Below are 25468 nucleotides of genomic sequence, written 5' to 3'. Positions count from 1 at the left end.
CTAACAAAAGCACGTTTTTCTTGCTCAACTCCCACCTTACCTCTTGCAAGCCTAAAATCTGAAGGGACAGCCTCAACCACAATCCTCTAAGAGGCTTAATTATAGGCAAGTCTCCATTACTTGCAGCTACTAAATTGTCATTTCTCTCAGATTGTTAATATAAATAAACCTTGGCTCCTCTAAACGTATTTGATAAGATGACTAAATGATGTAAATAAGATTATAAAAGAAATCATTTGGAGCCCCTGGGTGGTTCAGTGGGTTAAGTGTCCGACTCTTGATTGTGGCTCAGGTCATGATCTCACAGTTTGTGACTTCGAGCCCCACAATGAGCTCTGTGCTGATGGTGCAGAGACTGGTTTGGATTCTGTCTCTCCTTCTCTCTGCCCCTCCCCTGCTTGTGATCTCTCTTTCTCTCAAAAAAATAGATAGATAGATAGATAGATAGATAGATAAAGTTAAAAAAAAAAAAAAAGAAAGAAATCATGTAACCAGGAGAGTTTTAAATCTATAAGCAACACCCACCGACATATCAAGCTGTAATAAAATGACTGGACATCAATCTCATCATTGTTTTCTAAGAATTTCTTCAGTTTCCTAGTTCAAATTAGATACTTCAAAGCAACAAAATTCTGTATTGTTTTAAAGATTCCAAAATTCACATTTTTCACTTGTTCATGGAATATCCTTTTTTTTTGGTTTGAATTAGTAAATAAACATTATTAGCATGAAAATATATAATGCATAATCTTACCTCCACTTTAATTCTCTTTGGAGATAATTCATCTCTTTCTCCACATTTTGACCTGAAGAGAAAAACTTGAGAAGGTAAAAAATTTTATCCTGAAGACATCTCAATCTATAAACTTCCACCAAAACATATACCACTGGAACCTTTACACTGGAAATAAGAGATTCATAGTGAACATGGACATAATAAAGAAGAGACTTTTTATCACTCCTAAATAAAATTAGAAAAATATGCAGACACACTTATACACTTTAAAAGGCCACTACCTAAGAACTACCCACAAAGAAATTACTTAATAAATATGTAATGATCACAAAATGAAAAAGGAAAAAAAAAAAATCAAGGAGGTTTACACTGCATGATATCCTTTTATGAATCAGTAGAAACACTTCAGGATAAAATGACCAGTGGCTCTTTAAGATGAATGCTTAAGGCTACATAAGATTAAAATACATTTTGTCTATCTATTGAAACTACAGAGGCATTTTCCCTTGACCTACAGATCCCTCTTCTGGGAAATCTCCCAAAGGTACCTACAAATATATGAAATACTATGGCCACTTAAACTACAATAAGCCATCAATTCTAAGTTATCCCTCAAAATAAAGACGTTAAAAAGTAAAAAAAAAAAGTATATCTCAGAACCAACAAAATACGTATGATGTTATCTATTATGGTGCTATTTATAATGATAAAAGACTAGAAATAACTCCAGTATCCATCAATAGGGGACTGGTTAAATAAATCATGGTATATCCACGCAATGCAATACCATGCAGATGCAAAAAATAATTCTAGATCTGTACGTACTAACACGACAAGATCTCCAAGATACGTTAAAAGCAAGATATAGAATAATGTAAATATATGCTGCCTATTGTTTTTTGGAAAAAAGGTAAAAATGAGAAAATATATTTATATTTGTTTGCAAGTGCATAAACATACACTAGAAAGCTGAAAAAAAACCTAATAAAACCATTTACACACTGAGGAGAGGAAGAGGGTAAAAAGACAGGAACCAGAGTGCAACTTTTTTATATTACATATTCACATAGTTTTGACTTTTACATGATGTAAGAGTCTTATATACTTAAAAATATATTTAACTTAAAAAAAATATATAAATGTACATACTACAAGAAATAGCTAAAAACTGTTGAAAGCAGCTGCCTCTAGGATGTGATGTGGTACTCAGAAGGGGGAAGGCGTGGAGCAGAGAAACTGCTGAGTTTCATCATAAGCCCTGTGTACTGCATGACTCCCTAAATCCTGTATATGTATTACTCTGATTAAAGCAAATCATTTAAATAAAGCAGTCAGAGAGGCGCCTGGGTGGCTCAGTCAGTTAAGCATCCGACTTCGGCTCAGGCCATGATCTTGAGGTTCATGGGTTCAGTCGGGCTCTGTGCTGACAGCTCAGAGCCTGGAGCCTCCTTTGGATTCTGTGTCTCCCTCTCTCTCTCTGCTCCTCCCCCCACTCGTGCTCAGTCTCTCTCTCAAAAATAAATAAACATTAAAAAAATTAAATTAAGCAGTCAGAAATTTTGTAGAATACAGTGAAAAAAATAAATATATCACTGAATCAGCTCTTGATTAGCTTGTTCATTCAGTCTGCAGAATTTTACTTTGTGTCAGTTTGTAAACATGTGGGATCTTTCTTTAGGCAGGGTAGCAAATGAGGCTGCTAGGAGTTAGGGGGAAATCATGACAATGACAGCAAATGCCTACAACAGTGGTTTTTCAATCTGGAGCAGGCACCAGAATAATCTGAGATACTTGTGAAAATGTGGATTCCAAGGTTCCATCCAGAAACTGTGATTTATTAGGGCCGGGGAGGGTGCTCAGGATGTGGTTTCTGAATACACATTCAATTACTCCAATGCCAGTGGTCATCAGCATCTCCTCAGAGAAGCAGTCGCACACACAACTGATGGTGAACGAGAAGTTAGGGTCCATGTGGAACCGAAGAATACAATCAAAATGGTACTACACCATTTTGCTTAGGGTTTAAGTGAGGATGAGATAAGAGGAATAAGATATTTATATCAAATTTTAAAACCACACTGCTTTTCAACAATTAAGTTTATTTCAAATATTCCATATTGCACTTCCATATTTTACATGTCCATATTCCACATCATCTGGTATCTTTCAATTTTCCCTTAAATACTCATCAATGGAGTCTTTTTTATCTATTCTGCTAATCTCATTAGCTTGCAAACACCCTGCAGCAAAAGGAACCCCTGTGCTTCCTCAGAGAGTTCAACAAGTTCATATGGTAAGTGAGTATACAAAAAAGCCTACACATGCTGACTGACTAAATCCCATCCTCACACTCAAAATCAAAGCATCTGTGTGCGAAGAACATCTAAAACCACTACCAGAACAATGTTGTGATACTAGGGAACTGTCTTTCAAAAGAAAGACAAAAGAGGATTTCAACAAAACAAGAAAAACCACTTTAGCAATGTCTGGAAAAATGTCCTACTCCCATAAAGCAATGTAAAAATATTGCCAATTAGTTAGACACTTACTTGGTGGTTCTGTAGGTATATTTGTAGGTGACTTCTCGAGAAATCTGCCTAGCCAGGGCAAACAGTTCATCTCTTCTCGTCAGCAGGGCGTTATCCTTCACACAGAGCTGAGCAGCCGCTTCATTAACAGTGAGCTGTGGATCCAAAACCAAGTTTAAAAGTTATAAACACCCTCATTTCACCAGTGTGAAAAATGCTTCACTTAAGGATATAAAAATGTGAGGTCATTATATAATGAGATCGTAATTTATAAAAATCAGGATGGGCCTTTCTTTATTCCTTATTAGTCCTAATGTCTAATTTCACAAGAAAATCACATCATCTACCATCTCTCAGGACTCAAATTAATCAAAATAGCCATCTTGGTTTTAGGTATTTATATGCTTAAAATACTTTTGTTTAGGTATGAGAATTTATAGAAAGTAAGCAAAATAAAATAAAAATAAAAAGTAAAAAATGTTCTGTATCTCATTTTTATGAAAAGCCAGGGGATAGGATATGATTTGGTGATAACATTCCCCTAATTAAAAATGAGTATACGTGGTCTGACACATTTTTCAAAGTGAACGGATATGAAAATTCTTAGAAAGGAATAAAAATTAGATGACTGGAGTTAAATATTTATCAAATCACTTAGTACCAGAGTTATCGCAAATTAGGGCCAAAAAGGAAAATCACTGTCTTAGAGTCAGTAATTCTCTAAAATTCATCGAATTCTACTTTTTCATCAAAGTATTAAATAATGCCAATACAGAGTTGCCACCTGACAAAACATTCTGTAATGAAATTTAAAGTAGCAAATGTTACCTTTGAATTCAAAACCTATTAATTTTTTCATAAATCAGAAAAAGTTTTTTTCACATATTTTTACCAACTTAAATTGATGGAGGGAACTGCGAAGAGGTATATCACACTTTTTTAAAAAGCAAGAAACATGCTGGTTCCACACATGACTGATGGCAAGATGAGAATGGGATTTGATGGCAGACAGATCTGAGAGGAGTCTTGCTCCATCACTTAGCATCTGTAGGACTTTGGGCATGTAAAATCTTCTCAGAGCCTCAGTTTTCTCAGAGGCAAAAACAGGATAATCAAAACGGGAACTACCTCAAGGGATTTTAACAAGAGATAAATGAGGAGACACACGTGGCACAAAGTTGTTCTTAGTTCTTGGTTTCCTTTCATAAAAAGGCAGGCATTTACTTTCTCCCTACCCAGGCATCCCACTTTATTCATAAAAATCTTCTGCATTTAAATTTTCAAAAATAGAAGCAAAAGAAGAAAATAAATGCAGAATGCACACCTTCCATCTACTAACATTTTCATGTATATAGTCTACTATCTGTGAACATATAAACATACACGTGAATATAGATTTGCAATTGCCTTTTCTCTAGTACGCTACATTTTTGTACATCACGTATTAAGGCAGAAAGGTGGTTTGTTTTACATCAGCACCTGGCATGTAAACTGATAAATGAATTTAAGTATTCTTTATGATCTCATTTTTACTAACTAGAAATATTCCATTATAGTTAAGAGTAATATATTATTTAAATCAACCTCACTCTGAACATTAAACTCCCCAGTTTTTCATGTACTACAAAGAAAGCTGCAAAGAACATTCTTAATTGTATATCTCTGCACACATATTCAATTATTTTCTTGGAATAAATTCCTATGAATAAACTCGTAAGGCCACAAAACATATTACATTTTAAAACTTATATATTTCACCAAATTACTCTCCAGAAAAATTGCTCCAAATCATAACGCTAGCAACAATTGTATGAAGATCCATTACTCAGAATTAACTAACACTGGTTATTTTATTTTAAAAGCTTTACCAATTTAATGTATTTTCAGTGACATTTGATTATAATTCACATTTCTTTAACTATAAAACTGATCCTTTTTTAATGTTTTTAAGTTGTTTTAAAATCTGCTTGCTCATGGCAGTTGCCGGTTTCTTCTATTGAACTATTTTGTTTCTTATGGACTTCAGGAATTCTTTACGCATTAAGAACATTAACTCTTCATGTGCAGAGGTATTTTCCTTTTTCAGTTTATCATCAGCCTTATAATTTTTGTCTTGGATGCCAAGCATAGAAATTCCATTCACACCCTAATAATACATAAATGTTTTCCTGTAATTTAGTCTAACAGCTTTATTTTTTCCACTTAGGTACTGAAACCATTTAGAATATGTTACGATAGGGAAGCCTGGGTGGCTCAGTCGGTTAGGTGTCCGACTTCAGCTAAGGTCATGATCTCACAGTCCGTGAGTTCGAGCGCCACGTCAGGCTCTGTGCTGACAGCTCAGAGCCTACAGCCTGCTTCAGATTCTGTGTCTCGCTCTCTCTCTGCCCCTCCCCTGCTCATGCTTTGTCTCTCTCTGTCTCAAAAAAAATAAATAAAAAACATTAAAATAAAAAAAAATTTTAGAAAGAATATATGATATAAATTACATACCTTACATCCTCCTCCCCAGATTTCCACCTGTAATTTACACTGGCTTATTCTCAAATAATTTTGCTACTGACAATGTTATAATAAACCCAAGTATCCTATTTTATTTTTAATGTTTCTTTATTTATTTTGAGAGAGCCAGTAAGCGAGCAGGGGAGAGGCAGAGAGGGAATCCCAAGCAGGCTCTGCACTGTTAGTGCAGAGCCCAAAGCGAGGCTTGAGCTCATAAACCGCTGTGAGATCAGGACCTGTGCCTAAGTCAAGAATTGGTTGCTCAACCAACTGAGCTCCGCTGGGGCACACCCTCCCCCCCCAACCCCAGGCTTCCTATTTTAAATCCACAACTGAATAGGAGAGCATAATAGAAGCAATGTATTTTCAGTCTTTTCCCTCTTCCTAAAGAATCATCAATAGACCAATTTCTTCCCTAAGTGCTTTTGAAAGGCACAGTGTTAATGGAGCTAAAAGTGAAATATACTTAAAGAATGATTTCCTAAATAAATTAACTTCAATTTTGGCTTAGTAGTAGCTACAATGACCTTGAAGTCCTTCTCAAGCTCCTTCTTATGTAGCCTGGTCTTTCCTGTATTCATAACCCTAAATTAGTATGGAGAACTTCTGACTGTCATTAAGATATTTTAGTTGACAACACTTTAGAGGTACCACCTTATGCACAACCAGAGAAAATAACCTTTCAACATAAACTGAAAACAGTATTTGGTATTCTTTCCACCATCCTATCAGGAACCAAAAAAGCAAACAAACATAACACATCCTTCGTTACTTGAATTCAGGCTTAAAAGATAAAAAAAAGTAGACTGAGCACTCCAGGCTGTTAGGGAGACCTCTGGTATTAAAACTGAGGTTGCAGAAATAACTATGGCCCACTCCAAGTTATAATAAGAAGCTGACTCATCAAGGTTACCCGTCAAAAATGTATTTTCTGTCAGTGTTTTCTAGATTTCATACTAATTAATAATTAAATCAATAAATATTATGATATATTTCAAAAACTTATACAAATACTCTAATACAGTAGTCACTGCAGTACCACACTAGCTTTTTAAAAATTCCAAGTGTCTAATTTTGTTAAAAGTATAAAATATTCTAATTGTTTACTTCCTCCAATTCCTCTTTTTGTGGCTAAAAACACCAAAATTCCATTCAATCTTGATGTAAAATATTTCTTGAAGTTAGCTTTCTATCATTTATAACTACACTTAAAATTTCCTTTACTGGTAGTTAAAATTATAATCTTTAACAATCACATGATTTGACTTTCCACTGAGTATTGTTAGCATAAAAATACCATGAGAACGCTGTGTGATAGGGAGGCTCAAAAGGCATTCAAGGCTTTCATTTTCCAGTACAGGGAAGGCATGACTGGCCCCCTCAAAGGAAACAAGTAAAAAATGTTGGATGAAATGGAGGGGAAAAATATCTTAAATGCATCAATAAGCCAGCAAGACAACAGTAAGGGTTAGTCAGGCTCAAATGAATGAAGACAGTATCTCAAAGGAGTAAATTGAGGACAGTTGCTAAACCAGATGACCCTGAGTTTCAGTCTTCACGGCCTGAAGTGTGGGAACATCTCTCTGGGAAGAGAAGAAGAAAAACGCAGGATCCACTAAAGGTGAGGCGTCTAAGACCCCTCCTCCACAAAGCTGAAATCCCAAAGCACTACACACCCACTATTAGCCTGAATTAAAAATACACCTGTACTCCCAGGAGAGTGCTGGGGAAATTACCTGTCTTGACCCTTGTTACTATGAGTGGGAGAAAACAGAAGATACTCTCTGGAGATTTCATAACTCCAAATCAGCCCTCACATGATTTTTAGCCCTAATTCACACTAAGTGGGCTGAGAAGTTTTTTCAGGGGGTCCCAGAGTTGTATTGCGCAGAGAACAGGTGCCTGGTAGAAGCAAAAGCAAATAACCTCTAAGAGAATCCATTTTCTTCCCAGACCTCCAAACATTCCCACAGTTCCAAGAAATATGAATGGTAGAAATCATAAAACATCCAAAGAAACAAGGCATCAAAAGTAATAATCAGCAGAAATGACAGCAGAATGAGCTCTCAAAGATTTCATTTAAAGAAATAAAAAGAGTTGAAAACATGACACGAATAATACAGTAAAGAAAAGACCAAGAAAAACTGAGAAATCAGGAGAGAAGAAAACCAGGGAGAGGCAAACAGAAGATTTCAAAAGCAGCCAGTAGTCAGATGACCACTGACTTGCAAACATAATAATGAAAACCAAAAGCCAAGGAAGTATATCTTCAATTACTAAGGGAAGATAACAATATAGAATTTGATACACAGAATAAACAGCAGTTAAGAATGAGGGCAAAATTAAGCTATATTCCAGTGGTTGGGGTAGGTCAGTAGGCTTTCATTAAGAAATTCTACAATATGGGGCGCCTGGGTGGCTCCGTCGATTAAGCTTCCGACTTCAGCTCAGGTCATGATCTCGTGGTTAGTGAGTTGGAGCCCTGAGTCAGGCTCTGTGCTGACAGCTCAGAGCCTGGAGCCTGCTTTGGATTCTGTGTCTCCCTCTCTCTCTGCCCCTCCCCCGCTCACACTCTGTCTCTGTCTCTCAAAAATAAACATTAAAAAAATTTTTTTTCAAGAAATTCTACAACATGTACCTCAAGCTAAAGGAAACTTAATTCCAAATAGTAAACCTGAGATCTGAAGAGGGGGAGGCAGGATAGAAATATAAAATAAGGGAAATGAATTCAAAATATTAGTCATTATAATAAATGTAAAAAGGTCAAATATTACAGTGAGAAGACAAAATTTGACTCGATTTTTTTAAGAAATCCAACTATTGGTATTTACAAGAGATGTATGTAAAACATGGATTCAGAAAAACTGAAAGTAAAAGGATGCAGAAAACATAAAGCAATTACTAACAAAAAGAAAGCACATGTATTTATATTAATATCAAACAAAATGGGCTTTTTTTTAATATTTATTTTTTGGCAGAGCGCAAGCAGGGGAAGGGCAGAGAGACGGGGACAGAGGATCTGAAGCAGTCTCTGCACTGACAGGCTGTCATCGCAGACCCCAATGTGGGGCACAACTCACAAACTGCAAGATCATGACCGGAAACAAAATCTGATGCTCAACGAACTGAGCCACCCAGGTGTGCCCAAAATAGGCTTTTAAAGCAAAATGTGTTATTAAAGACTGATATAGTTACTGCAAAATACAAAGAGAAACAGACAACTCCACAATCACAGTAGGTGATTTTCACACAAAAGTCTTCCTGATAGAGCAAGCAGACCGAAATGAAATGAAATGAAATGAAATGAAATGAAATGAAATGAAATGAAATGAAATGAAATGAAATAAAATAAAATACTACTTTAGAAGGTCTAGTGAAGTTAATAAGCTTGTTAAAACAGACACAGAACGCTCTACCAACAGCTACAGAAGCACATAAAAAACACCACATACTGAACTGTAACTAAAATCTCAACAAATTTTAAAGCTTTGGCATCATGCAAACCTTGTGTTCTGACCACACTGTAATTCAGTTAAAAATCATTAGAAAAATAATTAAGGGAAACCCCTCATATTTGGAAATAAAAAAACATATAAATAGTTCATGGGTACGAAATCATAAATAAAAAGAGAAGTAATCAGAATTGGAAAAAATAACTTCATACCAAAACTTTGGGAATTATGCTAAATCAATATAACCAGGTCTTAAGACCACTGCTGATTCTTTAGCTTAAAAAAAAAGTTTATAACAATGATTAATTCTGTAATTCTTTACTGCCCATGTACAGTGCATTTGGAAACAAATATAAAAATACATACAAGAAAAAAGAATTTTTAGTACCTGAGAAAGTTGAAAAAATGTTTTCAGGTGTAGATAACTTCTTGATTTTCATCCACTAAAGACCTACATACAGCTCTATGTCTTGAAAGATTGAAAGAACAGTATCCACTGCGTGTATATGAAGAAAACTCACAAACAGGAACAGTGAATTAACAGTAAATAATGTATTTCCATATTTGGAAATTGAAGACAAACCAGTATCGTTCTTTAATCTTAGGAATTTAGAAAAAACTCAAATATCTTTCATTCATTTTAAACAGTCAAGTGAGAAGATGTGAAATTATCCTACTTAGATGGTACACTTAATGTAGCACCTTCTCTTTTAATTCTCTCAAGATTTCATAATTTCCACCAAGCTGTTGAATGGTTACTAGTTTGAAGGAAGCATCCTGATTCATAAACATCTATCCTAAGCTATAATTTTGGACCAGATTCACATACTTGAGTTACAAATAACAAGTGGTCTAAGTTTCAAAAATACAAGCCACATATTCTAAAGCCCCCACCCCCACATCTCAGCCTACTAGCATTCATTTTGAGTGTTCTCTTATTTTGGGAAACCCACGATAATCTCATTACCTAAATACCATCTGTACCTATTTATCTACAGAAGCAAAGAACCCTTTAGCAAAAACCAAGTGTGAAATAATTTTCTCTCTTTTAAAAGTAGGTTAAGACTTCTAAAAGAAAAAAGTGAGGTTGATTTGGTTTATTAAAGTCATCTCTTTAACATACGTTTGCTTTGATAATAATACTGGCTCAATTCTGTGTTTCATCTGCTATGTTTAAAAAAATCACATAAAAACTAGATTAAAGCATGAAACTAAAACTGCCAACATGTTTTGCTCTTTGTTTTCTACTAATGACAACCACAACTCCTCTATTAATTCACAGGTAGTGAAAACGTCAAAGTGTATCAGAATTATAACACTAAGTGTATTTTCTGGATCTATTCCTAAATCCTTGTGAGTCTGTTATTGTATGGCAACAATACGTATAACAATTGCAAAAGGATATGCCCAACATATATCAAATTACAGACTCGCTGTTACTTTAAGACATTTTACTAACCAATTTCCTTTTCTGAGCTCCATTATGCATCCAAATCTAAAGCATTTAAAAAGATGAGGTAGTGAAATTGTTGAAAACAAGGTCAATATACAAAAATCAGCCAGTGATAGTAATTAAAAAAAAGTGGGGAAAAAAATTTCATTTACAATTATATCCCTTTTAAATCCTATACATTTGCATACCCTGTATTAAACAAAATAAATTTAAATATATAATAAACATTTAACATGCATATATATAGTACGCAATACTTGACCTAACAAAAAATGTGCAAAACCTATATGATATGTGAATAAAGAACTATAAAATTACTGAGGAATATGTAAATATAGACACTATACTTATTGTATGGGCGTTTTCATTATTGTAAATATGTCAGTTTTTCTCAAGTGAATCCATACCTTTAAGGAATTTCTAATAAAAATACCAACAAAAATTTTGGGAAATTTAACAAATGCATTAAAAATTTCATTTGAAAGGAGAAATGCATATGGCTACCTAAAAAAACAGAAGCAACAAGACTACTGAAGGAACACTTGCCTTTCCAGATACCAAAATATATTATTTAGCTATACTAATTACTGTAACTCTACACTGGTATAGGACTAGAGAGTTAGACTAATGAAATCAAACAGGACAAGATCAGTAAATAACACTACATAAAATCAAACTTCAGTATGGCAATGAGTCTGAAAGGTCAAAGGACAAATGATAATCTGTGAAAATGTTTACAACGTGAGACAAAAGGTTAATATCCTTAAAATATAAAAAGTTCTATCCAATCAATTTTTTAGAGGTTAAGAAAAACAACCCCAACATTAAAACAAAGGATAAGAACATAAAATTGGATGTCCATTACACATATAGAAAGACACTCATCCTCCCTAAGGAAAGTAAATATGAGCAATGAAAATTTTTCATCTGTTAGACTGGCAAAGATTAAAAAGAATGAAAATTGTAGTATTAGCAAGAGTGTGGAGAAATGGATACCTGCATATAGTAATGGCAGTATAGAAGCTGCAGAAGGCAATTTAGCAGTATCTACTAAAATATTAAATCTAGATATTCTCTGATCCCATAATTTTATATGTTGGAAGCTATTCCATAGAAAATATGCATGAGTCTGTCTGTAAAGGACCAGGTGTATAATATTCACGTACCACCATACATAGTATCGAAAAAATAGAATGACCTAAATGACACCAACAAGTGAATGGTTCAGATAAATAAATAATGGCACATTCACATTATGGAATATAATGCAACACAAAAATTAAAAAGGCACCTCTACGTTTACTTACTTGGAAAGATATCTAACGGTATATTCTACTGTGAGTGTACTGTTAAGTTTTTTGGAAAAAAAAAAAAAAATGAATTTGGAGGGCCACCTGGGTGGCTCAGTCGGTTAAGCATCCGGCTCTTGGTTTCCGCTCAGGTCATGATCTCACAGTTTCCTGAGTTCAAGCCCTGCATCCGGCTCCACGCTGGCAGCACAGAGCCTTTTTGGGATTCTCTGTCTCCTCTCTCTCTGCCCCTACCCCACTTGCTCTCTCTCAAATAAACTTTAAAAAAAAAAAAAAAAAAAAAAGGAATACCAATGTGAAAATTAAAAAAAAAAAGGAATTTGGAGAACAGTGTGCAAAATATGATCCCTTATTTGTATGTGTAAAGAAAACTATCTGAAAGTTTACAGATTCAATTACTTTACATCCTTTTGTAATGACTGAATATTTTTGCAGTAAGTATACATTCTTTTCTGTGTTAAAGTACAAATCTTAGGAGAAAAATCTAACGTTTCTTACATGGAATACTATATTCAACTGAACATTTTTTCAATCTTTACAGGATAAAAGCTATTTAAAAAATCAGCAATAAAATAGCCTTTTTTAACTCTTGAAAATGCGTTTATTTTCTAAGCACATATTGAGTGTGTTAGACTCTGAAGATATAAAAATGAATGAGACATTACCTCTGCCTTGAAGGAACCCAAAGTAAACTGTGAGGGACAGACTAGTATTCAAATAAGTACAATGAAGTGCCGAAGTTACTATGACAGTAGTATACGTAGGGATAAAAATGGAAACGGAAAGGGAGATCATTCTACTTGTGGGAAAACATATCAGAACAGACTTAAGCTTATGCTTGAGTGAAATCTTAAAGATGATGCACTGACCAGATGGACAAGAAGAGAAAGGAAGTACGTGCAAAAGAGATATATATGCATTCTTCTAATTAAGGAAGATATTTCTGGACAGAGTGCTACAAATATACAATGATGAGAATTCGAATGCCAAATGTCAAACCAAAACAATTTTCAAACCTATAATAATAACGTTCATCTAATATAATTTTATTTTCTGTGCTAGCTGAAAATTCCTTTTAAGTTCCAGCTATTTTTTACAAATTTTTTTTCTAAAAAATGTCTACAAAAATGCTTTTTAAATGGTTGTATTTAAAATCCTGTTTTATTTCTTCATTAAAATACAAACTGCCTTCTAAGTGCACAGACTTTATGCTTTCCCTGCTTAAATTCTTCCCCTACACCGTAGTTCCAAAGCTCAACATGTTTGAGTCCAACGCAAAAACACCCCAACACAATAAACAAGGTCTATTTTCATAAAAGAGTTCATATTTTGCAAACACCTAAAAGTTCTTAACACTGCTTTCAGGGAGTGTATCTCCTTCGCTGCAAAATATTACCCAACTTACCTCTAAGGAACAAAACCTACCACACACATACAAAGAAAAATGTGGGCTTTTTACCTCATGAAGCGTGAGATGTTTCCCATCCTTTCTCTTGGAGTCAAACCTGCCATATATTGCACTGTACTTTCGAATTTCCTCCTCTTTGTGTGGATCATCGTCACTCATCTCAAAGATGTGCCCGATCATTTTGGCCAACTTCTTGTTGGTTTTTAGCAGCTCTTTCACTTCATTCAAGTCACTTTTTGGCAGCGTGGGGGCCATCCGCTCCACACACTCGGCCACAGACAGCGCAGCAGCAGCGTCCAGGGCCTCGCTGCTTTCCTTCGGGGAAGCCGGGGAGCCAAGGTCTGCCGGAGAGAGGCTGTGCTCGCTCTCAGTGGCGTGGTGGCCTTGCCAGAGTCTGGACTCCCCGATACCCTGCAGCACTAAGCTCCCCACCACATCTGATTTCCCCTGTCCCAAACTCTGCACACAAGTGGTGGCAGCGCACTTGGGGATTTTTAAGTGAGGTTCCCGGGCACTGCTACTCCTGTCGTAACTGCTGCAGGATATCCCCAGCCACGTTGGTGATCCCTCTGGTAACTTATAGATGGGTATGCTACTGACAGGCAGGGAAGTCAGTGGCTGATTGAAAAGGCCAGGGTTTGTAACCCAGTCTCTCAAAGCTTTCTGTAGCCTTCTGACATGAAGGGGTTTGCTAGCCATGCCCACGAGTGCCATGATTTCCAAGAATTCCTCTTCTCCAGCTTCACAGAGCTGCTGGACATCATCACCACCTTGTTGAATAAAGGCATCAAAGTAAGACAGCAGATTGGCTTTTTGTAATATTCTATACAACTGCAACTCCCCCAGGGTCCTGGGTAAGGCCGCAGCCATTACTGTGGATGGTCTTAACCTGCAAGAAGAAGAGAGGAAATACTCATCTCACTTGCTCCAAAATTCTTAAACCTGTTTTTCAAACACCACAGGATTTACAAATACAGTGTGGGAAGAACAAAGACAAGGAGCATTTGCATAGCAACTGTTAAGGAAGCATCCCCCCTCTACATAAGTTCTCTCATTTTATTCTCCTACCAATCCTAGTGGTCAATATAATTGTTTCCATTTTAAAGTGAAAACTATAAAGAATGCAAGTAATTTGCCTAAAATCTCACAACTAGTTAAGCAGAAGTCTAAGACTCAAACGAAGGCTTACAGGGCTCTATATCCTCTACTTTTGACTTTTCACGTTGCTGCTTCCATGGTATGGATACAGAGGTGAAGTGAAGGATAATCAAATTCAGAAGGACATAATAAGTATGTTATACTGCCATTTGCCGAATACTTATTTTGCCTCAGACAATATGACAAATACTTTACATTACATCTACAGATGGTCCCCAACTTACAGGTTTGACTTACGATTTTTCAACTTTGCAATGGTGCGAAAGCCATATGCATTCAGTAGAAACCATGCTTCAGATTTTGAATTTTGATCTTTTCCTGGGCTAGCAATACTCTCTTGTAATTCTGGGCAGCAGCAGTGAGCCAATGCTCAGTCAGCCACACAATCATGAGGATAACAACCGATATGCTTACCATCATTCTGTGCCCATGCCAACCACTGGTTTTGACTTTCAGTATTCAATAAATTACATGGGTATTCAACACTTTATTATAAACTAGGCTTTGTGTTAGATGATTGTGCCCAACTGTAAGCCAATGTAAGTGTTCTGAGCACGTTTAAGGTAGGCTAGGCTAACCAATGATGTTCAGTTAGGTTTGGTGTATTAAACGCATTTTCAACACATGACATGTTACAACTTACTGGAATGTTACCCCAACTATAAGTCAAAGAAGATCTTTAATCCTCTCAACAGCCCTGCGAAATTGGTACAGTAATTCCCATTTTATGAAGAAAAATTAGCAAGATTAGTCTGGCAGGCAGAGGAAGATAGATTTCAGTATGAATTGGAGGTGAGAAGATAGAAGGTGGTGGTAATTTAAGAACCAAGAAAAAGAGAAGCAGGAAAAATTCAAACAAATAAATGACAGGATTTGGTGATCACTTAGATGTAAGTGATGAAGGAAAGGAAATGGCTACCATTTTTTGACACTTTCTGTGATTCCACGAAGAAAAGAGTTAATAGATGACTACAGGATTACACAGTCTAAGAACCGCGACAGGCATTGGGGATACAGAAAAATCAGGATGATGAGATTCTCTTTCAAACATATGGCACTTGAAGATGGCGTAAGGTAGAATGCTTAAATAGATATGCCCTGCATGCAAAGTAACAGACTGGAGCCTAAGTGTGTATAACGGTTAGAGATACAGAATGGAAAAAGGGAGGGTGGAACAGCCCTCCAAAGAAACAGTGGAGAGCCTAAGACAGAGTCCAGGAAGAAACATACTCTTAGAACCCAATCAAGACAGAGAAGCCTGCTTTTAAAGAGACAGAACAAGACCCAGCAAAGCACTTCTTGACCTCTTAGCAGCCTTTAAAAGTTATTCACAGTTGCCTGGAGACCTCCCACATACAAAGAGGAGTTGGCCAAGTACTTCCATTTAAGAGAAACAAACAAACATGTTGTAATCAACCTACTCCTTTAGGATTAAAAAGTATCCTATAGCCCTCCATGGAGAAAGTTACCGAAAGCCAAAAGAGTATGGACATCAGAGGAAAACGGAAGCTCCACTTGCAACTCAAAATTGTACAAAGCAACAGTTAACTGGGAGATACGGCAAGCAGAGGAGTCTTAGGAACATCTCTAAAGGCCAGGAGGTCACCAAATCTGGGACTTCTGTTTTATGTCATCGACCAGAATGCTATACAAAATCCTAGTCTCAGTCATCCCATTGAAGAAGAATGTAACTCCCTAACACCCTAAGGACTGACTTCTAAGGGGACCTCTGTGTCATCCACAATCTGCTTGGATCAAGTAGTGACTTCCTCAAATTTTATGGTTCTTTATTTTACCAGGGTATTGCCAGGTGACTTGATGACCTGTCACCAAGGGTTATATCCCTTTATAAGGGATATAAAAAAAACAATTTAATTGGGGAGCAGCAGCCATCACTTGGGGTGCTACTAAAAAATACAATTTCCTACGTCATAGAGTTGTACCCTAGGAGACTCATGATTTGATAAATTTGGCAACATACACTAGAAGATCCCTATTTAGTATACCTTCTGGGTACCACAAACTCCTACATATTGTGATCATCCAGATTTTTTAAGTCTACCTTCATATTCATGCCACCTCAGCCCTCTGGCTAAAAACATTCTCGCATCTTCCAAATCACCCACAAGAGGATCCGCTTGCCCTCCCACTCCAGGGAGCCTCTCCAGGGAGAGAGCGTTTCATCCAGCTGGACACTAACCCCTAAGAACACAGTTCTTTGGAACTACAGACGCAAGATAAAGTTCGTATTGAACTACATTATACCAAATAGAAGGACTTCTAGAAAGTGTCTGAGGTAGAAAAAAGGAAACCTCCTTTCCCATCATGCACCTAATGCAAGAGCTTCAAAGACTTGCAGCTCAAGAGTATACAAAAAAAAAAAAAAAAAAAAAAAAAAAAAAAATACAGGTACACACACAATCTTTTTAATAAAAGGACTATAACTTTGCAGGGTTTGTGATGATTTCATCATATGTGCTCCCCCAAATTATACAATAAAGGAAAGACTACATGAGAAAATCTGTAAGAATAGTTTTTGAATCTTTTTATTAGCAATTAAGAAAGGAAAGGAATATATGTTAGACAAATATAAAAGAGAAAAAACTTAAGAACTAAAGACCCAAACTTAAGTTTTATTCTTCTGACATTAAGTCTATAAGTTTGGAAAATATTAATTTAAAATGTCTATCCTTTCTCATCCTTACCTAGAAAGAAAAGAAACCCTCTAGTTCCTAAGGGGGTAAGAAAGTAGTGCCATTAAGAAAGCAGTAATTATCATACTGCCTCCGTAATGACTGATAGGACCAAATGTGCATTTCCAAAGTCAAGATACCAGATGAAAGATAAATAAGTCAACTATTTAGAGTCCCAGGAGGCTTCTAAAGGCCCACACTGACTGCTGGGAAAGGAGTTTTCTCCTTAAGCTTTTGCTTTAGGAGAATGTTTCAGTTTCCTACAAAAGCCAGTTGTGATAATTTAAACACCCACCACTTCATACATTAACTTGATTTGATTTAAAAGAAAATTCTTATAAGATGAGATTTTCTGTTTTTACAAACGCTGTATCTATACATGCTTCAACATGAAGGTCAAACAAGTCAAGAGCAAGCATCTATCTACATCTCTCCAATCTTTAGTAAATATAAAAAGATCCGAACGACAACACGATAAGCAGGTAGCTAATAGTATAGTAAATCTACTCAGCTGAAAACTACTGCTACCTGGCCTTTGTAGGATGCTGAAACAACCATGCTGAGTCTGACCTTTTTATGAATTCCAAAGTTAAGAGAAACCGGTTACTAATTTTTACTGCATTCAAAATCTCAACCAAAGGCCTGCTGCCTATATACAGCAAACCTCCACTTGTACTAGCTTGAATGTTCTCAGCCTGGTCAGTTCAAGAGGAAGAGGAATTAAACAACAATGGATTCAGTTAAGGCCATTTGTTATTCATTAATCTATTTTTAATGGTAATAATTGTTACAGAACCTTAAAAACAAACTCACTTTGCTTCCTTACTGGATACCATCAGTCACCTGTCAGATTTGAATTATGTTCAATAAAATAAGGGGTTAGCTTGGCCCAGAAAACTTGACAGGTCAACTCCTACTATTTTGTCCTTGAACCACAACGAAGCACTTAATATGGCTACAGGAAACAAAACTTCTCTGGCATTTAGTGTAGGACAGAGGCCTTTACTGGTCACTAGAGAAACGAACCTTTCCCTTAAACCTGCCTGAATCCATTCCAAGAAGCTTCAGCCTGCCTCCTGGTCCTACAACTCTATCAAAACTCTCAGGCAGCTATTATCATTAGCCTCTCTCTTTAACCTCTCTGCAGCTTGACAGAACTCCATGAAACACTCTATGCCAGACTTTGGTAATGGCAATGCCTTCCTTAAGTGAAAGAGTTCTCTAAACTTTTACATTAAATCTCTTTTCTATTGTCTTTCCATATTCTCCATCAAAAGAGAATCTCAACCACTCCCAGGCTTCAATTATCACAAAAAGCAGACTGACCTCCAAATCTTTATGTGAAGATTGGACCAGTGCCAGGGACCATGGGGTTACTGGCAAATGTGCAACAAGCACTGGCTAGTGAGTAAAAAACATGTCTTTCACACAGGCCTACTTTGTAAATGAAAGTAAACACTTTGTGATTTAATAAAATAATAAACTTATTTAAAAGTGTAACCGAATTCAGGGGTGCCTGGGTGGCTCAGTCGGTTGAGCGGCCGACTTCGGCTCAGGTCATGATCTCACGGTCCGTGAGTTCGAGCCCCGCGTCGGGCTCTGTGCTGACAGCTCAGAGCCTGGAGCCTGTTTCAGATTCTGTGTCTCCCTCTCTCTCTGACCCTCCCCTGCTCATGCTCTGTCTCTCTCTGTCTCAAAAATAAATAAACGTTAAAAAAAAAAAAATTAAAAAAAAAAAAAAAGTGTAACCGAATTCACAGTAGTGGTCGAAGTGGTCACAGTAGCTGTTGTCATTACAGTATATGTTTCTCACTCAAAAATACTAAAAATTATCAATGAACATGTGCAATTTTTTAATTAAAAAAATAATCTTCGTAACTGAAAAGTTTTGAGAACCATCAGACCAAATCATTTTTCTGATAATTTCACATTTCAACTACTACCTGGAAATTGTCAAAACTTCACATTTTCCTCCCTTCTTCCACACTCCCAAATCTACTCTTCCCAACTCTTATTTCTTTAGTTGCGCCACTAGTCTTTCATCTTTGTTTTCCTCTTCCTTTCTCAAATCCTCATCTCTTTAAACCACATCACCACCCTTTTTCTTTCTCTGCCTCAAAAGCACCCAATTCTAGTTTTGACTGCTTCTTGCTTCAACTTTGAAAACAGCTCCCCCTTACCTTCAATACATCCCATACTGCAATACCTACTTTATCTTCCTAAAGATCTTCCTCTTTACTCCACCTGTGCAAATGCCCCCACTGCAAGGGAAAGAAATCCAAACTACTCATACAGGCATCCCAGACCCAAACCTACCTTTCCAGCCTTCTCTCTGGTCCCAAACATGCCCCTGTGCTCATGCCAAACTGATACACCGGGCATTCCTCGAATGTGCCTCCCACTTCCCTGCCCCTGTGCCAGGCACGCTCCCTCCCACCCACCTCCACTAGCCTTTTCCATAAAGCCTTTCCCACACCCCCTTGGTGTAGGTGTCCTCTCCCTTCTCTGAACCCCACACTACTTCCTGTCTCATTTTTTCCCCACTTATTCAAATATGCCAGTTACTGACCTAGTCCTGGGGATCTGGAAGAAAGATGACCTTCATGGGGAATGAGTTAAGAGGGAGTAGGAAGACAGATAAGCAGACACTTAAACACTGTGACAAATGCCATTCTAAGTGTTATACATAAGAAGCCACAGAACAGAGAAGCAACCCCACCTGGCTCTGCGGAACAGGTTACTGTCAGGCTATAAGCTCCCTGAGGGTAGGAACCGGCCTTGTTGTCCCCCTCTGTTCCTAGCAAAGTGCTCAATGTAGAATAAAGTCTCTATGAAGGCTGCTGTTGAATGAAACCAACATTTGAGACAAAATCTGATCATTGGCCCCCTTTCACATACCAAAAGGGATGCTCTCTGTGTAAATTGGTGTCCTGAAGAATTTCGAATCTAGTAACAGTGCTTTAGCTGTTACTTTCCCTATAATCTCCTACATTCTCTCATCCTCAATATTTATTTCTCATAAGGCTGTATGGTTGATTCCCATAACATGGCTATTTTTCCAAGAGATCAAAGGATGCATTCCCTGATGCAGAAACTACACATGATTAGTGTTAGAATATACTTCATGTGTTAGTCCAGACCCAGCACCAGCATTTTAAGAGATCATGAAAGAGAAATCTTTTCCCTCCATTTCTACAAATAAAAATGCAATAGAAGCTATCCTCAAATAAATACCAAATGGATTCATAATCACTACTCTTGAATCCTCCTCTTCATGACATAGGAAATATACACACTTTTGTGAAGTCGGTGGCATTCCAAAGAGGAGAGACTCTTCCAGCAGTGAGGAGAAAGCAAGGGCAAAATCCCAGTAAAATGTGACTGATTTTTTATGCAAAGGACTATAAATTCCTTCCTCCCAACACAGCCTGAAATTTTTACTTTAAAATTGTCTAAGTTAACAGCAGCTTCTTACAGATTTATAAAAAATGTGAAAAAAACTTGGGAAGTTAGCTCATGAGTCATTTACAGATTAAGGTGAATTAGTTCCACCAGACTGTTTTCCTCTTAACATCTAGATGAGATCCAGTGTGTGCCAAAGGAATGAAAGATAGGGACTGGAAATGGTAAGGAAAAAACAGGAAACTTGAGGGTAGAGACTGCATTTAAAGCCTCTGAAGTACCACCAAGTTCGGAAGACTGTAGCTTAAAGGTATAGGGCCTGGGGAGAAGGGCTCAGTGGGTTACAACACAGGTTGAAACACAAAAGGTTTACGAAAAGCCAGAACTGGGCTTAGGAACAGATGAGCCTTAAGCCTAGGAAATGAATTCTAACTTTCATCCTAGTCCTACAACTCAAGTTAAAATAATTAAGTTTAGTTACATCATGGCTTACACTTAAGACTGCAGACTTGGCCTAGGCACTAACTCCTGTATGTTCCAAGTGCCAAATAATTTACTTAAACACATTTACTAAGCATTTAGTGATCTTAAGGTATTCTGGATCTCATTGCTGTCATAGCTGTGAATTAAACATATAGCTCCTAATGGATATTAGTCGTAACTTGGGAAACTTAAAATGTTCCCTCCTATTGATTTTTTCTGATTTCTGAATGAAGCTGGAGAAAATGTCTTACAGACCCCTTAAAGTTTTAATTAAAGTATCCAATGCTTAAGTTTAATCTATTAAATTAGAAAAACATTATATTAGATTTATTTTTTCAATTAAACAATAACTATGCATTAACATAGGTATTTTATAGGATACGGCTGGAAATTCTTCAATTAACTCACAGCCAAATCATTCAAGAAACATTGTCCCCTGAGCACACAGAATGCATGTAGTGTATATAAATGTTATCACTTTTTTCAGGAATTTCTCTTTGGGGCGCCTGGGTGGCTCAGTCAGTTAAGCGTCCAACTTCGGCTCAGGTCATGATCTCGCGGTTCGTGAATTTAAGCCCCGCGACGGGCTCTGTGCTGATGCCTCGGAACCTGGAGCCTGCTTCGGATTCTGTGTCTCCCTCTCTCTCTGCCCCTCCCCTGCTCATGCTCTGTCTTTCTGTGTCACTAAAAAATAAATAAATGTTAAAGAAAGAAAAAAAAATTTCTCTTTAAAATTAAATTAATGTACTGTGCAAATTAACGTGCAGCCCCCTAAACAGAATGTATTGAGAAATGACAAACTATTTGAAACCCCAATGGTATGTTTTAGCTGTGAGAATTCTGACAAGATGAGGATTACTATTTTTTCCCAGCATCAACTTCTCTGATTTCCCACTTGTTCCATTATTAAGTTTAAGAGAGTTTAAGACATTCTACTATTGTACTAGTTTTTTGAACATGTCAGATCAAAAAGGAAATTTGCATTTAATATCGTAACTGTGCTAATCTTCATTCTACTGAAAAGTATGAAAGAAGCAGGTAAGATAAAACTAAATCCAAAGCAAAGGGGCTAGGGACCTTTTATTATGCCTGAATGGGGATTATTTATTCCTTAATAGATTTAAAGAACTCCATGATGAAATATACATATGCAAGACAATTATACATTAGCAAGATCTAAACTGTTCAAAACATTATAAAATGGTCCTTTCCATGAAAGAAATATAAAGCATAAAACATCATATTCATAATGCACATGAAGAGCACCAACAAAAATAAACAGACTTCTAATGGAATAGATGAGACCCAAGTCTTAGAAAAGAGTCTAGGTCAAGAGACACACAAACCTGCCATATTTGTTTCCATTCAACTACCTTTTACTTTAAATATTTAAAGCTCATGCAATAGATTCTTCAAAGGTCTCTCCCACTTTGTAATACATTTCTTCTTTCAGAGCATCCACAATGCAAACCCCCAAAATCCTTAATAATAAACCATTATGTCCTTAAAGTGTGATTAAAATATCGGAAGCTTTAGCTGATTCTCAGAGGAATGAAAATCTATTAACTTTCCTATAGGAAAATGGGTGTTCCTTAATAGTCACAAAAAAAGGAAAATTTTAAATTATTTTAGTTGAGATTAAATTATATCAATAATTCTGAAAAAGGATGAGATTTAATTAATATATCAAATTACTTATTAGACACATAAACTCACTAAATCTTCTTTTATCAGGTTTAGTATTCCGAAGGATTTCTGTCATTTTAATTACATCCACAATTAGCAGGCAGAATGACATAAAATTAAAAGTCTACAATGCCTCAATGTTATTATTATTAATATGGATTAATTCACATATAACAGAGATCACCAGAGACAAGGAATAGGAGATTTTTCTAATACCAGGATGGCATATTAACTTTTGTGCAAGATGCTAAACTAATAAAATTAAAACAAGAAACTTTCCCATGGTTCCTTGAAATTATTTTCTTTCAAGACCTAATTTTCCAGCATCCAACACCCCAACAAGAACAAAGAAGGCTGACCTTGCCAGACAGCTATACATTCTTAAGAGGACTTTTATATGTATTTTAATACCTAGGGGTATAACATAATTTTTAAGCTTAAAGGACAATATTAAATGTCTCAAATGATATTGAAAGATGGAGGAAAAAGGATACCCTTGAATCTAAGAGCCCACTTCTACTGGCACTTAGGTTAGAAGCAGCTCTTTTAAGCCTTCACCCAAAATAGAGAAAGTCCTATGCATCCTTTTCCAATATTTCTCCTTAAAACCCACACATAAATTGTGACGTGTCATAATTTGGTATGTTTCACAAGGGAAAATCTTCAAAAAAGTGAAAATCTAAAAAGGTAATTCACTGTGTGCACACTTTTCTAACAAAACAGCCTAGCATTTCCTACGTGACTAATCTATTTTAAATTCCGTTCCTCTGTTCCTATGCAATCTAATATTATCTATTAAAACTGCCAAAATATTTTTAAACAAGATCTGAGAATTTCCCTCTCAGCTTCTGATCTTTGCACTCCTTGAGTTTGCAGACACGTCACTGGCAAACCAATTGGTAGTGACAGGTTACTCCAAGTCAATTCTTTGGGATGCAATCTGAAATTGAGTTACCCCAAATTTTCCATGCCTCACGGATCTCAATGAGTGTGGTGGGATAAAGCTACATGCAAGTCAAAGATTCCTTCAGATAACCTGCTGCAAACTTGGTCTGCAGAATCTATACCTGCATCTTCCAACTCAATTATCCTTTTCCAAGACCTCGGAATATTTTTATATTTTTAGGCTTACTTGGAAGTGTCGTTTCATATCTTACGCCTTGTGAACCCTGAGATTGAAAGCCATAAACCTGATAGCACTTGCAATGTTTCTCCATGAATAAGATCACACACCTCTGCCTGCATCCAAGGCTTTTATGTCCCACATGTGTTTGCAAATTCCACACTCGGCCTTTGTGAGCACGAGTCTCTCGCTTCCCTGCACCTTGGTGCCAAGTTTCTGTAAGCCACTTCCAAGCAAAACTCTCCTTCCGCTTTTAAAAAGAAAACTACATTTGGAAGGAGAGGATACCCAGGAGAAAAATTAAGACTGAGTGTAACATTTCTATAAAGTAAACAAATCAACAAAAAGATTCCCCCCCTGGGGAAGGTGGCTGCAAAAGTCAGGGGCCAGCGCGAACACCCACCACGCACAATACACCACGCACCCCCGAGCCCCGCGCGACGACCCCAGTCGCGTTAGAATGGACTCGCACCCCCGGCTCTCTCGGAGGAAAGACGCACAACCCAGGCCCGCTGCCTTGCTCGCCCTCTTCTCGCTGCCCCGGCGCACCGAATTTCTCCGGGAATCGCCCACACGAGCCAGATGCCGCCCTCTCCTTCCGGTGGCGGCCGCGCGGGGCCCGCTCCCCAGGACGCCGGCCCCCGAGTGCCCGCGCGGCCCGGCGACTCTGCCGCCCCAAGTTCGCCCGCCGCCTCACGAGCGCCAACGCGTCTCGCACTTGGCAGACAGCGAGCAGGTACGTACTCGGCCAGCGGCTGCAGCGGTCTTGGCACACTCTCCCGCGAGGACTGCTCAGCCCCAACTCCGAAGTGACGGCCCCCAGCTCTCCCTCCTCAGGCGGCAGCGGCGGCCGGGACGCCCCCGCTCCCATCGAGGGGGGAAGGGAAGGTGGTGGGCGCGCTCTCCCTGCTTCCCCCCCAGCTCGGACCCGCCGCTCCTTCCTGCCCGCCAGCCCCGACGGCGCTCCGCTCGGCCGCGTTGGCGGCGGCGGCTCCTCAGGGCTCCGGCGCGCGGGCGGTGGCAGCCGCACCTCCCCCGCCGCGTCCTCCCTCCTCCTCCCTTCCCTTCTCCTCCCGGCGCGCGCTGCACCCTCCCCCTCCCCCGCCCGCCTCCGCCGCCTCCACCCCCCGCGCGCTGTCACATTGGGAGATTCCGCTCTTGCTACATTCGCCGCTCCGGCTCCCGCCCACGCGCGGCCGAGTGACGCAGATCCCGGCGTGGGCCGCCGCGGGGCGGGGGCGGGGGCGGCGGCCGCCGGGACCCGGGCTCGGCCTCTTCCCGCCGCCCCCTCCGCGGAATCCGGAGGGCGGCCCATTCACACGGCAGCTGGGAGGAACCAAGTGGGCGCCCGGGAGGGGGCGGCTCCCGCGAGTCCCGCTCCGGGCGGGGGGAGGGGGCGGGAAGGAGGGAAACGGGGGTGGAGGGCGGGAGGGGACGCCGCCTCGGGCCTGCTCTCCAGCTGCCAAGTGAACCGGGAAGATTTGCAATTTAAAAAAAAATTCTTTTTTAATGTGTGAGGTTCCCAATATAGTAT

The 25468-nt window shown here is 38.2% G+C and overlaps 1 protein-coding gene across 2 annotated transcripts in view; it reads right to left on the bottom strand.

The window, feature by feature from the left end:
• The window catches only part of NAB1 (NGFI-A binding protein 1), a 46422-nt gene extending 21441 nt beyond the window's left edge, over positions 1-24981 (bottom strand). For both annotated transcript variants that reach the window (XM_042949477.1, XM_042949478.1), the window contains exons 1-4: positions 24679-24981; positions 13441-14278; positions 3286-3419; positions 755-806 (exon numbers count right to left, since the gene is read on the bottom strand). In XM_042949477.1, coding sequence (XP_042805411.1) covers positions 755-806; positions 3286-3419; positions 13441-14259 — 1005 coding nt within the window. In that variant the 5' untranslated portion in view covers positions 14260-14278; positions 24679-24981. The remainder of the gene's footprint in view (positions 1-754; positions 807-3285; positions 3420-13440; positions 14279-24678) is intronic.
• Between the last annotated feature and the right edge of the window lie 487 nt (positions 24982-25468).

The sequence above is a fragment of the Panthera leo genome, chromosome C1 (assembly GCF_018350215.1).
Source record: "Panthera leo isolate Ple1 chromosome C1, P.leo_Ple1_pat1.1, whole genome shotgun sequence".
In the NCBI taxonomy this organism is placed as follows: Eukaryota; Metazoa; Chordata; class Mammalia; order Carnivora; family Felidae; genus Panthera; species Panthera leo.
Note: the sequence above shows the minus strand (reverse complement) of the source record. Positions and strands in the feature narration are given on the sequence as shown.